A 17,633-nucleotide genomic window follows, 5' to 3' on the forward strand; every position below is an offset into this window, starting at 1 on the left:
CATTAGCGTAAATAAAAGTTGTATGAACTGATTGAGGAAGTCTTTCATTAGTTTGTCTGATTTGAGCTCCAGAGCATCCTCTCTCTGCAGGTGAGAATGTTCTTCTGTTGTTCTGTCACAAGCAGCTGACTCTGACATCGCCATGGAAACCACCGCCAAGTGTCAATCTGGGAGAAAAGAAGAGCGACGCCGACAGGACGTTTGTTTTCAGCTCAGATCTTTGTCAGAACCAGAACCATCTTTGTCCAGATGAAACTTTCTGAAACGACGATGGATGAGAGCGAGATGAGACATTAAACAAACCGTCACCCTCACAGAGCATGACGCTGGGGTGGGAGGGGCCGATGGTGCAGGTCGGCAGCCCCAGGGCAGCTGTGGCTACACTCACACCTAAACGTTTCCAAGGTTACGACGGCGGAGCTTTTCTCGCAGTATAAAGTTTTGCTTTTATTGACCGTTGAGACTTAAAATACATTTTTAACCAAATAAAGATGGAAATATCATCATGTGATACTTCACTGAAGCTTCTGGAATATTAATGAATAAACACATCTTTGGACATGAATGATCTTTAATCCTCTAAATATTGAGCGTTTTGCCGCACACGCTCAGAGGTTACAAAGGAACAGAGCGTCGCTGCTTGTTTGTTTGTTTGTTTGTTCTCCTCTTGACGCTTCTCGACCAATCAGAGTGAGAGCTGAGGATGCTCCTGTCACCTGCACCTGTCGGGCGTTTGTGAGCTGTGCCGGGTCTTTTTTTACCACACGCTCAGACGCTGCTGCAGCTTCAGTCAGACCTGAGGGACCCCTGAGTGACCCGAGCTGAGACCTGATCCGAGCTGAGACCTGATCCGAGCTAAGACCTGACCCGAGCTGAGACCTGACCCGAGCTGCGACCTGACCCGAGCTGAGACCTGATCCGAGCTGAGACCTGATCCGAGCTGAGACCTGAGCCGAGCTGAGACCTGACCCGAGCTGAGACCTGATCCGAGCTGAGACCTGACCCGAGCTGAGACCTGACCCGAGCTGCGACCTGACCCGAGCTGAGACCTGACCCGAGCTGAGACCTGATCCGAGCTGAGACCTGACCCGAGCTATGACCTGACCCGAGCTGAGACCTGACCCGAGCTGAGACCTGACCCGAGCTGAGACCTGATATAAGCTGAGACCTGACCCGAGCTGAGACCTGACCCGAGCTGAGACCTGACCCGAGCAGAGACCTGACCCGAGCTGAGACCTGACCGGAGCTGCGACCTGACCCGAGCTGAGACCTGACCCGAGCTGAGACCTGATCCGAGCTGAGACCTGACCCGAGCTGCGACCTGACCCGAGCTGAGACCTGACCTGAGCTGAGACCTGATATAAGCTGAGACCTGACCCGAGCTGAGACCTGACCCGAGCTGAGACCTGACCCGAGCTGAGACCTGACCCGAGCAGAGACCTGACCCGAGCAGAGACCTGACCCGAGCTGAGACCTGACCAGAGCTGAGACCTGACCCGAGCAGAGACCTGACCCGAGCAGAGACCTGACCCGAGCTGAGACCTGACCAGAGCTGAGACCTGACCCGAGCTGAGACCTGACCCGAGCTGAGACCTGACCCGAGCTGAGACCTGACCAGAGCTGAGACCTGACCCGAGACCTGACCAGAGCTGAGACCTGACCAGAGCTGAGACCTGACCCGAGCAGAGACCTGACCAGAGCTGAGACCTGACCAGAGCTGAGACCTGACCCGAGCTGAGACCTGACCCGAGCAGAGACCTGACCAGAGCTGAGACCTGACCCGAGCAGAGACCTGACCAGAGCTGAGACCTGACCAGAGCTGAGACCTGACCAGAGCTGTGTGACCAGTGCGACCTGAGCTGAGGGAACATGTGGGAGGAGAACTTTGACACGGAGCAGTAAGTTGACCTTTTCTTTATAAAACAATGACTTCCTCCTTCTGTTGTTCTCCAGCTCTGAACTATTAGACTTTATGTTTCGGTTCTTTCTTCATCGTAAAACCTGTCCTCCTCCTGCAGTAGATCTGGTCACTGCGTTCCTCCTGCAGTAGATCTGGTCACTGCGTTCCTCCTGCAGTAGATCTGGACACTGCGTTCCTTCTGCAGTAGATCTGGACACTGCGTTCCTCCTGCAGTAGATCTGGAGACTGCGTTCCTTCTGCAGTAGATCTGGTCACTGCGTTCCTTCTGCAGTAGATCTGGTCACTGCGTTCCTCCTGCAGTAGATCTGGACACTGCGTTCCTTCTGCAGTAGATCTGGACACTGCGTTCCTCCTGCAGTAGATCTGGACACTGCGTTCCTCCTGCAGTAGATCTGGACACTGCGTTCCTTCTGCAGTAGATCTGGTCACTGCGTTCCTCCTGCAGTAGATCTGGACACTGCGTTCCTCCTGCAGTAGATCTGGACACTGCGTTCCTTCTGCAGTAGATCTGGACACTGCGTTCCTCCTGCAGTAGATCTGGACACTGCGTTCCTCCTGCAGTAGATCTGGTCACTGCGTTCCTCCTGCAGTAGATCTGGACACTGCGTTCCTCCTGCAGTAGATCTGGACACTGCGTTCCTTCTGCAGTAGATCTGGACACTGCGTTCCTCCTGCAGTAGATCTGGACACTGCGTTCCTTCTGCAGTAGATCTGGTCACTGCGTTCCTTCTGAAGTAGATCTGGACACTGCGTTCCTCCTGCAGTAGATCTGGACACTGCGTTCCTCCTGCAGTAGATCTGGACACTGCGTTCCTTCTGCAGTAGATCTGGACACTGCGTTCCTTCTGCAGTAAATCTGGACACTGCGTTCCTCCTGCAGTAGATCTGGACACTGCGTTCCTCCTGCAGTAGATCTGGTCACTGCGTTCCTCCTGCAGTAGATCTGGTCACTGCGTTCCTCCTGCAGTAGATCTGGACACTGCGTTCCTTCTGCAGTAGATCTGGTCACTGCGTTCCTTCTGCAGTAGATCTGGACACTGCGTTCCTCCTGCAGTAGATCTGGACACTGCGTTCCTCCTGCAGTAGATCTGGACACTGCGTTCCTCCTGCAGTAGATCTGGACACTGCGTTCCTTCTGTAGTAGATCTGGACACTGCGTTCCTTCTGCAGTAGATCTGGACACTGCGTTCCTCCTGCAGTAAATCTGGACACTGCGTTCCTCCTGCAGTAGATCTGGACACTGCGTTCCTCCTGCAGTAGATCTGGACATTGCGTTCCTCCTGCAGTAGATCTGGACATTGCGTTCCTTCTGCAGTAGATCTGGACACTGCGTTCCTCCTGCAGTAGATCTGGACACTGCGTTCCTCCTGCAGTAGATCTGGACACTGCGTTCCTCCTGCAGTAGATCTGGACACTGCGTTCCTCCTGCAGTAGATCTGGTCACTGCGTTCCTCCTGCAGTAGATCTGGTCACTGCGTTCCTTCTGCAGTAGATCTGGTCACTGCGTTCCTTCTGCAGTAGATCTGGACACTGCGTTCCTCCTGCAGTAGATCTGGACACTGCGTTCCTTCTGCAGTAGATCTGGACACTGCGTTCCTTCTGCAGTAGATCTGGACACTGAGTTCCTTCTGCAGTAGATCTGGACACTGCGTTCCTCCTGCAGTAGATCTGGACACTGCGTTCCTCCTGCAGTAGATCTGGTCACTGCGTTCCTCCTGCAGTAGATCTGGACACTGCGTTCCTCCTGCAGTAGATCTGGACACTGCGTTCCTCCTGCAGTAATCTGGACACTGCGTTCCTCCTGCAGTAGATCTGGACACTGCGTTCCTCCTGCAGTAATCTGGACACTGCGTTCCTTCTGCAGTAGATCTGGACACTGAGTTCCTTCTGCAGTAGATCTGGACACTGCGTTCCTCCTGCAGTAGATCTGGACACTGCGTTCCTTCTGCAGTAGATCTGGTCACTGCGTTCCTTCTGCAGTAGATCTGGACACTGCGTTCCTCCTGCAGTAGATCTGTACACTGCGTTCCTTCTGCAGTAGATCTGGACACTGCGTTCCTTCTGCAGTAGATCTGGACACTGAGTTCCTTCTGCAGTAGATCTGGACACTGCGTTCCCCCTGCAGTAGATCTGGACACTGCGTTCCTCCTGCAGTAGATCTGGACACTGCGTTCCTCCTGCAGTAGATCTGGTCACTGCGTTCCTCCTGCAGTAGATCTGGACACTGCGTTCCTTCTGCAGTAGATCTTGACACTGCGTTCCTCCTGCAGTAGATCTGGACACTGCATTCCTTCTGCAGTAGATCTGGACACTGCGTTCCTCCTGCAGTAGATCTGGACAATGCGTTCCTTCTGCAGTAGATCTGGACACTGCGTTCCTTCTGCAGTAGATCAGGACACTGCGTTCCTTCTGCAGTAGATCTGGACACTGCGTTCCTTCTGCAGTAGATCTGGACACTGCGTTCCTCCTGCAGTAGATCTGGACACTGCGTTCCTCCTGCAGTAGATCTGGACACTGCGTTCCTCCTGCAGTAGATCTGGTCACTGCGTTCCTCCTGCAGTAGATCTGGTCACTGCGTTCCTCCTGCAGTAGATCTGGACACTGCGTTCCTTCTGCAGTAGATCTGGACACTGCGTTCCTCCTGAAAAACCTGGAGATGTTGATGCTGGAAAAGTAGAACTCTGACCTTGTTTGGGTGGCACCTTTAGCATGGAAACCTTCTGTCTGTACATGTCAGTTGATTTAGCGTGTAAAGTTGCTTTAGGGTGTAAAGTTGCTTTAGGGTGTAAAGTGGCTTTACCGTGTAAACCGTCCGCACATGTGCCTCAGGGAGGTGGGCACGCAGCTCGACTACACGCCGGTCTCGTGGACTGAATATTTCGATCAGATGGAGGATGTGAGCGTGGGGCCGGCCGACTGCAGAGACGTGTTCCGTGTTTACAAAGCGGGCTCCCAGGGGCCGCTGCTGGTGCTGCTTCACGGAGGGGGCCACTCTGCTCTGTCCTGGGCCGTGTTCACCGTGAGTCTTCAGTTCAAGAGAAAAGACCTCCTGTTATTTCTGTGATTTCTCCTGTTCTGTGTTTCAGGCGGCCGTGTCCAGGAGAGTGACGTGTCGAGTCCTGGCCATGGACCTCAGGGGCCACGGTACGAGCCCTGCGTTCTACTGTTCTGCGTTCTACTGCTCTGTGTTCTGTGTTCTGTGTTCTGCGTTCTACTGTTCTGTGTTCTACTGTTCTGTGTTCTGTGTTCTACTGTTCTGTGTTCTACTGTTCTGTGTTCTGTGTTCTGTGTTCTGTGTTCTATGTTCTATGTTCTACTGTTCTGTGTTCTACTGTTCTGTGTTCTGTGTTCTACTGCTCTGTGTTCTACTGTTCTGTGTTCTACTGTTCTGTGTTCTGTGTTCTGTGTTCTGTGTTCTACTGTTCTGTGTTCTGTGTTCTGTGTTCTGTGTTCTGTGTTCTACTGTTCTGTGTTCTACTGTTCTGCGTTCTACTGTTCTGTGTTCTACTGTTCTGCGTTCTACTGCTCTGTGTTCTACTGTTCTGTGTTCTACTGTTCTGTGTTCTGTGTTCTGTGTTCTGTGTTCTGTGTTCTACTGTTCTGTGTTCTGTGTTCTGTGTTCTGTGTTCTGCGTTCTACTGTTCTGTGTTCAATTCAATTCAATGCAATTCAATTCAATTAATAATAAGGCCCAAAATCACAACAACAGTTTCCTCTGAGGACGACAGTGAAGAATGAATCAAACAATGTCTGTGGAGACGAGGGACAATGTCCTCCCTCTGTCCTTAGACCCTCCCTCTGTCTTTAGACCCTCCCTCTGTCCTTAGACCCTCCTTCTGTCCTTAGACCCTCCCTCTGTCCTTAGACCCTCCTTCTGTCCTTAGACCCTCCCTCTGTCCTTAGACCCTCCCTCTGTCCTTAGACCCTCCCTCTGTCCTTAGACCCTCCTTCGGACCACTTCACCAGGAGAGGGACATCTGGGTCCACAGGTCCTCAGGAGTGAGAGAAAGAAGGCGGTGAACAGTTTGCAAGTGGAATTAAAAATAAATATTGTTTGATAGAATAAGTCAGAAGAAAAGGACAAAACTCAAGCTGTCATACTTCCCCCAGCACAGTTACTCCTAGGGCAGCGGAGCTGAAGCTGTGGGTTTATGTTTCTGTTCCTAACTAGTCTGACCATAAGTCATTTAAAGAGGAACGTTTTAAGCCTGGACTTAAATGAAGAGACTGTGTCAGCATATTTAACATGGACAGAGCTGATTCCATAACAGCTCTACCTCCTACAGTACTTTTAGAGACTCTTGGCACCACCAGAAGGCCAGCATTCTGAGAGCGAAGAGCTCTGATTGGATGATATGGTTCTATAGCATCTTTGAGGTGGGAGGGGCCATGTCATTTATGGCTTTGTAAATCAGGAGGAGGAGTTTAAATGTGATTCTAAACTGGAGCCAGTGAAGAGACTCCAGCACCGGCGTCATGTGCTTCTTCTTTTTGTTCCTGTTGTAATCTTGCTGCTGCATTTTATTCTGATTCTTCTGATTTTATCTATATTACGCAAATGTTTTACAGACTTGAGAGCTCCTGTTCAAATAAGACCCCAAGGTACTGCTCCACTGTTCTACTTTATTGGATTGATTGGCTGTAATTTGAAGGCGGGACCAACATGTGCAGAAAGGACCAATCAGAGGAAGGGGCTGTGGAGGGACAGGAGGAGGAGCTTGTGATATATTCCCTCGGATAATGAAAGAAAGAGAAAGACCTTATCATGATCATGTTTCTATCATGATCAGGTTCATCGTCACGGTTACGCTCTGGCTCCTCCCCCGGCCTCCATGTGGCGCTGTTGTCCATGTCTTATTTAATCTGGGTTTGTGCTTCTGAAAGTGTCTTGTGTTTTACAGGAGCCACTTCAGTGCGTCAGAACGGAGACTTCTCCACCCTGACCATGTCCAGGTGAAGCACACGCCAAACACATGCCAAGCACACGCCACGCACACGCCACGCACACGCCAAGCACACGCCATGCACAAGCCAAGCACACGCCAAGCACACGCCAAACACACGCCAAGCACACGCCACGCACAAGCCAAGCACACGCCAAGCACACGCCATGCACACGCCAAGCACACGCCCCACACACGACACGCACACAACACGCCAAGCACATGCCAAGCACACAACACGCCAAGCACACGCCACGCACACGCCAAGCAAACGCCAAGCACATGCCATGCACACAACACGCCAAGCACACACCACGCACACGGCAAGCAAACGCCAAGCACACGCCACACACACGACACGCACACAACACGCCAAGCACATGCCAAGCACACAACACGCCAAGCACACGCCACGCACACGCCAAGCAAACGCCAAGCACACGCCATGCACATGCCACGCACATGCCATGCACACAACACGCCAAGCACACACCAAGCACACGCCAAGCACATGCCAAGCACACAACATGCCAAGCACATGCCAAGCACACAACACGCCAAGCACACGCCACACACACGCCATGCACACGCCAAGCACACGCCATGCACACAACACGCCACAAACGCACCACGCACACACCACGCACACGTCAAGCACATGCCACGCACACAACACGCCACACACGCGCCACGCACATGCCACGCACACTTCAAGCACACGCCACGCAAACGTCAAGCACAGAACACGCCACGCAGACGCCAAGCACACGCCACGCTAACGCACACGCCATGCTAACCCACACGACACGCACACGCCATGCACACGCCAAGCACACGCCATACTCACGCCACGCTAAAGCCCAAGCCACGCACACGCACATGCCAAGCAAATGCCACGCACACGCCAAGCACACCCCACGCAGACGCTAAGGACACGTCAAACACACGCCAAGCACACGCCACGCACACGCCAAGCACACACCAAGCACACGCCACGCACACGCCAAGCACACACCATGCACACGTCAAGCAGACGCCACACACACACAATGCACACGCCAAACACACGGCAAGCACACGCCATGCTCATGCCACACACACGTGATGCACACACCACGCACACTTCACGCCTGGTACACACCACGCACATGTCACGCACACCCCACGCACACGCCACCCACACGCCAAACACATAGCAAGCACACACACGGCGTGTTTTGAGCGTGTTATCAGCGTGTTTGAGCGTGTTTTGAGCGTGTTTTGAGCGTGTTATGAGCGTGTTGTGAGCGTGTTTTGAGCGTGTTATCAGCGTGTTTTGAGCGTGTTATGAGCGTGTTTTGAGCGTGTTATGAGCGTGTTTTGGGCGTATTTTGAGCGTGTTTTGGGCGTGTTTTGAGCGTGTTTTGAGCGTAGTTTGAGCGTGTTATGAGCGTGTTTTGGGTGTGTTTTGAGCGTGTTATGAGCGTGTTTTGAGCGTGTTATGAGCGTGTTTTGAGCGTGTTTTGAGCGCGTTATGAGCGTGTTATGAGCGTGTTTTGAGCGTGTTATGAGCGTGTTTTGGGTGTGTTTTGAGCGTTTTTTGAGCGTGTTTTAAGTCTGTTTTGAGCGTGTTATGAGGGTGTTTTGAGCGTGTTATGAGCGTGTTTTGGGCCTGTTTTGAGCGTGTTTTGAGCGTTTTATGAGCGTGTTATGAGTGTGATTTAAGCGTGTTATGAGCGTGTTTTGAGCGTGTTTTGAGCGTGTTATGAGCGTGTTTTGAGCGCGTTATGAGCGTGTTTTCAGCGTGTTATGAGCGTGTTTTGGGTGTGTTTTGGGTGTGTTTTGAGCGTGTTTTGCGTGTGTTTTGAGCGTGTTATGAGCGTGTTTTGAGCGTGTTTTGAGCGTGTTATGAGCGTGTTTTGAGCGTATTATGAGCGTGTTTTGAGCATGTTTTGAGCGTGTTATGAGCGTGTTTTGGGTGTGTTTTGAGCGTGTTTTGAGCGTGTTTTGAGTCTGTTTTGAGCGTGTTATGAGCGTGTTATGAGCGTGTTTTGAGCGTGTTATGAGCGTATTATGATCGTGTTATGAGCGTGTTTTGAGCGTGTTATGAGCGTGTTTTGGGCCTGTTTTGAGCGTGTTATGAGCGTGTTTTGAGCGTGTTATGAGCGTGTTTTGAGCGTGTTATGAGCGTGTTTTGGGCCTGTTTTGAGCGTGTTATGAGCGTGTTTTGAGCGTGTTATGAGCGTGTTTTGAGCGTGTTATGAGCGTGTTTTGAGCGTGTTTTGAGTGTGTTATGAGCGTGTTTTGAGCGTGTTATGAGCGTGTTTTGAGCGTGTTATGAGCGTGTTTTGGGCCTGTTTTGAGCGTGTTTTGAGCGTGTTTTGAGCGTAGAGCTGCGCGTGTTTCCTCAGCGACGTGGCAAACGTGGTGCGCGCCTGCTACGGGGAAACGCCGCCCCCTGTGGTCCTGATCGGTCACGGCGTGGGAGGAGCCATCGCCGTGCACATGGCCTGCGACGCCCACCTGCCCAACACGGCGGGGCTGGTGGCCATCGACGTGGTGGAGGGTGAGAGAGTGCATTTAACGCACATCACGGCTCGTTTTAACACAACACGTCTGTGACGCAGGCAGTGCCATGGACGCCCTGCACAGCATCCAGAACTTCCTCAAGCTCCGCCCCAAGACCTTCAAGTCCATGGAGCACGCCATCGAGTGGAGGTACGAGCGCCGGGCGAGCCTCCTCTGCACCGGGCGAGCCTCTGCACCGGGCTCTGCGGCAGTACTTTCAGGGCCGGCCCAAGCCTTCAGGGGGCCCTAAGCGAAAAAATTTTTGGGGGCCCCTCACCACGTCATCAGAATCAGTTTTATTGCCATTGTCAGTAAACAATTGACATATGGAACTTTCTTCAACACAAACAAAAAGCACCCAAACTCCAGGGCATCTGTTTGTCAGTTACTTTATTCTCAGCTCCTCACAAGCTCAAATATTGATAACTTAAATCCCACAATGCAACTTGGTATTCTGCTGACATCACCTCTACTCCCTGTACAAATAACACACGTCCCACATATGTTTTTGGGTGTATTTGTGGGCGTTAAAGGTCGACAGCCACATTAGCAGTTTAAATGAATGAACAGGGGGGTCTTCTGGTGCATTTTAATGTGGTCCAGCCGCTAAAGTAAGAGTCAAATGTTGAGGTTGTAATGCTATAAAATGATGATGTGATGAAACTGTGCCAGGAGAAAATGATTAAAGCCAGTTATTAATACATTAGTATTTAATTACTCAATACAATAATGGCTATGAAAAATAATTATGATCAAATTGATTCATTTTAACTGAAAATATAAAAGTAATAGTTACTTTACTAATTTATCTTTTACTGCTCCCAACTGTTCCTTCTTGCCAAAGTGACAAAACAAGTTATATTAAATTAAACAAATGGCATAAGCATTGCTTGATTAACAATTAACACTGATAAAACAAACATGTTATTCCCAGAGAATGAACAGAACGAGAAGTGAAGGTCCAAACCTCGCTCTAGTGAAGAGACTGCGTTTCTGCAACTTTGCCACTTTTGTATAAAAATATATAGTATTATTCTATAACAGACGTAATCATAATATGTCTGGTTATTTTTCACTATCAATTTATTATAATTTATAACAAATAGTCTAATGATGCTTTTTAAATAAATTGAAATGTTTTATTGCTCTATTAAAAGTGAATTACAATATAAATGTTTGTTCTGATCAGAACATCACACACTGGACTCCTGCATGAAACAATGCTGCGATGTGATTGGCTGATGGACCTCACGTGCATAAACCTTTACGTACAATGCTGCGATGTGATTGGCTGATGGACCTCACGTGCATAAACCTTTACGTTCCTCTTATTGCACTTTAAGAAGTCAAAGTCAAACAGACACGAGTCACGATTGATCTCACACATGGTGATGTGAGAGAGAGAGAGCAAACTCAAACCCGCTCATCTCTAACTGAGGCTGCACAGGGGCCCGGGACAGGGGCCCGGGACAGGGGCCCGGGACAGGGGCCCGGGACAGGGGCCCGGGACAGGGGCCGCACACTGTTCACTCCAAAGTCTCACATCAGAGGTTCTGGACGAGACGGCGCTCGTCCGGACCGGATCTCCGCCTCTTAGTGACCCGGGGCACAGGGGCCCCTCCCCGGCCTCACCTGCAGCTGACACTACGGGGCTGGTGTCAATGTGAAGCTCATTATCTTTCATTCAGACACATATTGTGCTCAGAGCTCTCGTCTCCTCCAGCCTGAGCGAACGTGACAGACTCGTGTCGTTTCAAACAGCAGCATTAACCGTCTCTTTGTGAGAGAAGTTCAAAACCTGGAGAGTGTTGTTGAGTTTGCAGTTTCTTTACATCGTCAAGAAGTTTCTTCTTTCGTTTTTTGGCACCAGGAGATATATTCCTCTGGACATGAGGACCACGTTCTGTTGTGTTTATGTTTAGCTCTCGTTCTGCTCGTGCACAATGAAGTTGACCAATCAGAGCAGGTTTGGTGTCTTGGTTGCCAGATTGTCATTACAAATAAATGCGGTTTGTGTGTTATATGTTCCCGCTGTGTCGCTGCCGCGCTGCAGCGCTACTACACTAGTAGTGCACGCTGCGCTTGCACTTCGCATAAGACGGGTTGCCAGATTGGGGGCCCTATTAACGCCTCGGGGCCCTACGCGGCTGCTTAGTTCGCTTGTAGGCGGGGCCGGCCCTGAGTACATTCATTTAAACCTCTTCTTCTCTCCTCACATTTCTAACATGTGCTGATGTTGTTCCAGTGTGAAGAGCGGACAGATCCAGAACCTGGAGTCAGCCCGAGTCTCAATGGCCGGGCAAATCAAAAGGTTTTGGTTCTGCACTAGAACACGACACTAGAACACGACACTAGAACACGACATTAGAACACGACATTAGAACACGACACTAGAACACGACATTAGAACACGACACTAGAACACGACACTAGAACACGACACTAGAACACGACACTAGAACACGACACTAGAACACGACACTAGAACACGACACTAGAACACGACATTAGAACACGACACTAGAACACGACACTAGAACACGACACTAGAACACAACATTAGAACACAACACTAGAATACGACATTAGAACACGACACTAGAACACGACACTAGAACACGACACTAGAACACGACATTAGAACACGACACTAGAACACGACATTAGAACACGACATTAGAACACGACATTAGAACACGACACTAGAACACGACACTAGAACACGACATTAGAACACGACATTAGAACACGACACTAGAACACGACATTAGAACACGACATTAGAACACGACACTAGAACACGACATTAGAACACGACATTAGAACACGACATTAGAACACGACACTAGAACACGACACTAGAACACGACATTAGAACACGACATTAGAACACGACACTAGAACACGACATTAGAACACGACACTAGAAAACGACATTAGAACACGACACTAGAACACGACACTAGAACACGACACTAGAACACGACACTAGAACACGACACTAGAACACGACACTAGAACACGACATTAGAACACGACACTAGAACACGACACTAGAACACGACATTAGAACACGACATTAGAACACGACACTAGAACACGACACTAGAACACGACATTAGAACACGACACTAGAACACGACATTAGAACACGACACTAGAACACGACACTAGAACACGACATTAGAACACGACATTAGAACACGACATTAGAACACGACACTAGAACACGACACTAGAACACGACATTAGAACACGACATTAGAACACGACACTAGAACACGACATTAGAACACGACACTAGAAAACGACATTAGAACACGACACTAGAACACGACACTAGAACACGACACTAGAACACGACACTAGAACACGACATTAGAACACGACACTAGAACACGACACTAGAACACGACATTAGAACACGACATTAGAACACGACACTAGAACACGACATTAGAACACGACACTAGAACACGACACTAGAACACGACACTAGAACACGACACTAGAACACGACACTAGAACACGACATTAGAACACGACATTAGAACACGACACTAGAACACGACACTAGAACACGACATTAGAACACGACACTAGAAAACGACATTAGAACACGACACTAGAACACGACATTAGAACATGACACTAGAACACGACACTAGAACACGACATTAGAACACGACACTAGAACACGACACTAGAAAACGACATTAGAACACGACACTAGAACACGACACTAGAACACGACATTAGAACACGACACTAGAACACGACACTAGAACACGACACTAGAACACGACACTAGAACACAACATTAGAACACGACACTAGAACACGACACTAGAACACGACATTAGAACACGACACTAGAACACGACATTAGAACACGACATTAGAACACGACACTAGAACACGACACTAGAACACAACATTAGAACACGACACTAGAACACGACACTAGAACACGACATTAGAACACGACACTAGAACACGACACTAGAACACGACATTAGAACACGACACTAGAACACGACACTAGAACACGACATTAGAACACGACACTAGAACACGACATTAGAACACGACACTAGAACACGTCATTAGAACACGACATTAGAACACGACACTAGAACACGACACTAGAACACGACAGTAGAACACGACATTAGAACACGACACTAGAACACGACATTAGAACACGACACTAGAACACGACATTAGAACACGACACTAGAACACGACATTATAGACGACACTAGAACACGACACTAGAACACGACATTAGAACACGACACTAGAACACGACATTAGAACACGACACTAGAACACGACATTAGAACACGACACTAGAACACGACATTAGAACACGACACTAGAACATGACACTAGAACACGACACTAGAACACGACACTAGAACACGACATTGGAACACGACATTAGAACACGACACTAGAACACGACACTAGAACACGACATTAGAACACGACACTAGAACACGACACTAGAACACGACACTAGAACACGACACTAGAACACGACACTAGAACACGACATTAGAACACGACACTAGAACACGACACTAGAACACGACACTAGAACACGACACTAGAACACGACACTAGAACACGACACTAGAACACGACACTAGAAGACGACACTAGAACACGACATTAGAACACGACACTAGAACACGACATTAGAACACGACACTAGAACACGACATTAGAACACGACACTAGAACACGACATTAGAACACGACACTAGAACACGACATTAGAACACGACACTAGAACACGACACTAGAACACGACACTAGAACACGACATTAGAACACGACATTAGAACACGACATTAGAACACGACATTAGAACACGACACTAGAACACGACACTAGAACACGACACTAGAACACGACACTAGAACACGACATTAGAACACGACACTAGAACACGACATTAGAACAAGACACTAGAACACGACACTAGAACACGACACTAGAACACGACATTAGAACAGGACACTAGAACACGACACTAGAACACGACACTAGAACACGACACTAGAACACGACACTAGAACACGACATTAGAACACGACACTAGAACACGACACTAGAACACGACAGTAGAACACGACATTGGAACACGACACTAGAACACGACATTAGAACACGACACTAGAACACGACATTAGAACACGACACTAGAACACGACACTAGAACACGACATTAGAACACGACACTAGAACACGACATTAGAACACGACACTAGAACACGACATTAGAACACGACACTAGAACACGACATTAGAACACGACACTAGAACACGACACTAGAACACGACACTAGAACACGACATTAGAACACGACATTAGAACACGACACTAGAACACGACACTAGAACACGACACTAGAACACGACATTAGAACACGACATTAGAACACGACATTAGAACACGACACTAGAACACGACACTAGAACACGACACTAGAACACGACACTAGAACACGACATTAGAACACGACACTAGAACACGACACTAGAACACGACACTAGAACACGACACTAGAACAAGACACTAGAACACGACACTAGAACACGACACTAGAACACGACACTAGAACACGACACTAGAACACGACACTAGAACAAGACACTAGAACACGACACTAGAACAAGACACTAGAACACGACACTAGAACACGACACTAGAACACGACACTAGAACACGACACTAGAACACGACACTAGAACAAGACACTAGAACATGACACTAGAACAAGACACTAGAACACGACACTAGAACACGACATTAGAACACGACACTAGAACACGACACTAGAACACGACACTAGAACAAGACACTAGAACACGACACTAGAACACGACAGTAGAACACGACAGTAGAACAAGACATTAGAACACGACAGTAGAACACGACATTAGAACACGACAGTAGAACACGACATTAGAACACGACACTAGAACACGACACTAGAACACGACACTAGAAGACAACACTAGAAGACGACACTAGAAGACGACACTAGAACACGACACTAGAACACGACAGTAGAACACGACAGTAGAACAAGACATTAGAACACGACATTAGAACACGACACTAGAACACGACACTAGAACACGACACTAGAACACGACACTAGAAGACGACACTAGAACACGACACTAGAAGACGACACTAGAACACGACATTAGAACACGACACTAGAACACGACATTAGAACACGACACTAGAACACGACATTAGAACACGACACTAGAACACGACATTAGAACACGACACTAGAACACGACACTAGAACACGACACTAGAACACGACACTAGAACACGACACTAGAACACGACACTAGAACACGACACTAGAACACGACATTAGAACACGACATTAGAACACGACACTAGAACACGACACTAGAACACGACACTAAAACACGACACTAGAACACGACACTAGAACACGACATTAGAACACGACACTAGAACACGACACTAGAACACGACACTAGAACACGACATTAGAACAGGACACTAGAACACGACACTAGAACACGACACTAGAACACGACACTAGAACACGACACTAGAACACGACATTAGAACATGACACTAGAACACGACACTAGAACACGACAGTAGAACACGACATTAGAACACGACACTAGAACACGACATTAGAACACAACACTAGAACACGACACTAGAACACGACATTAGAACACGACACTAGAACACGACATTAGAACACGACACTAGAACACGACATTAGAACACGACACTAGAACACGACATTAGAACACGACACTAGAACACGACACTAGAACACAACACTAGAACACGACATTAGAACACGACATTAGAACACGACACTAGAACACGACACTAGAACACGACACTAGAACACGACATTAGAACACGACATTAGAACACGACATTAGAACACGACACTAGAACACGACACTAGAACACGACACTAGAACACGACACTAGAACACGACACTAGAACACGACATTAGAACACGACACTAGAACACGACACTAGAACACGACAGTAGAACACGACATTGGAACACGACACTAGAACACGACATTAGAACACGACACTAGAACACGACATTAGAACACGACACTAGAACACGACACTAGAACACGACATTAGAACACGACACTAGAACACGACATTAGAACACGACACTAGAACACGACATTAGAACACGACACTAGAACACGACATTAGAACACGACACTAGAACACGACACTAGAACACGACACTAGAACACGACATTAGAACACGACATTAGAACACGACACTAGAACACGACACTAGAACACGACACTAGAACACGACATTAGAACACGACATTAGAACACGACATTAGAACACGACACTAGAACACGACACTAGAACACGACACTAGAACACGACACTAGAACACGACATTAGAACACGACACTAGAACACGACACTAGAACACGACACTAGAACACGACACTAGAACAAGACACTAGAACACGACACTAGAACACGACACTAGAACACGACACTAGAACACGACACTAGAACACGACACTAGAACAAGACACTAGAACACGACACTAGAACAAGACACTAGAACACGACACTAGAACACGACACTAGAACACGACACTAGAACACGACACTAGAACACGACACTAGAACAAGACACTAGAACATGACACTAGAACAAGACACTAGAACACGACACTAGAACACGACATTAGAACACGACACTAGAACACGACACTAGAACACGACACTAGAACAAGACACTAGAACACGACACTAGAACACGACAGTAGAACACGACAGTAGAACAAGACATTAGAACACGACAGTAGAACACGACATTAGAACACGACACTAGAACACGACACTAGAACACGACACTAGAAGACAACACTAGAAGACGACACTAGAAGACGACACTAGAAGACGACACTAGAACACGACACTAGAACACGACAGTAGAACACGACAGTAGAACAAGACATTAGAACACGACATTAGAACACGACACTAGAACACGACACTAGAACACGACACTAGAACACGACACTAGAAGACGACACTAGAACACGACACTAGAAGACGACACTAGAACACGACATTAGAACACGACACTAGAACACGACATTAGAACACGACACTAGAACACGACATTAGAACAC

General features: G+C 48.3%; 1 protein-coding gene across 1 annotated transcript in view; it reads left to right on the top strand.

Annotated features, from left to right (window-relative positions):
• Nucleotides 1-1,827: 1,827 nt before the first annotated feature.
• Nucleotides 1,828-17,633, top strand: part of LOC140371907 (protein phosphatase methylesterase 1-like) — a 22,085-nt gene continuing 6,279 nt past the window's right edge. The window contains exons 1-7 of the mRNA XM_072459142.1: nt 1,828-1,898; nt 4,751-4,940; nt 5,008-5,065; nt 6,823-6,874; nt 9,255-9,409; nt 9,471-9,561; nt 11,657-11,722. Coding sequence (XP_072315243.1) covers nt 1,870-1,898; nt 4,751-4,940; nt 5,008-5,065; nt 6,823-6,874; nt 9,255-9,409; nt 9,471-9,561; nt 11,657-11,722 — 641 coding nt within the window. The 5' untranslated portion in view covers nt 1,828-1,869. The remainder of the gene's footprint in view (nt 1,899-4,750; nt 4,941-5,007; nt 5,066-6,822; nt 6,875-9,254; nt 9,410-9,470; nt 9,562-11,656; nt 11,723-17,633) is intronic.

Source organism: Eucyclogobius newberryi, unplaced genomic scaffold (genome assembly GCF_026437365.1).
Source record: "Eucyclogobius newberryi isolate DKJ021-1_F unplaced genomic scaffold, fEucNew1.0.hap1 SCAF_22, whole genome shotgun sequence".
NCBI classification, from domain to species: domain Eukaryota; kingdom Metazoa; phylum Chordata; class Actinopteri; order Gobiiformes; family Gobiidae; genus Eucyclogobius; species Eucyclogobius newberryi.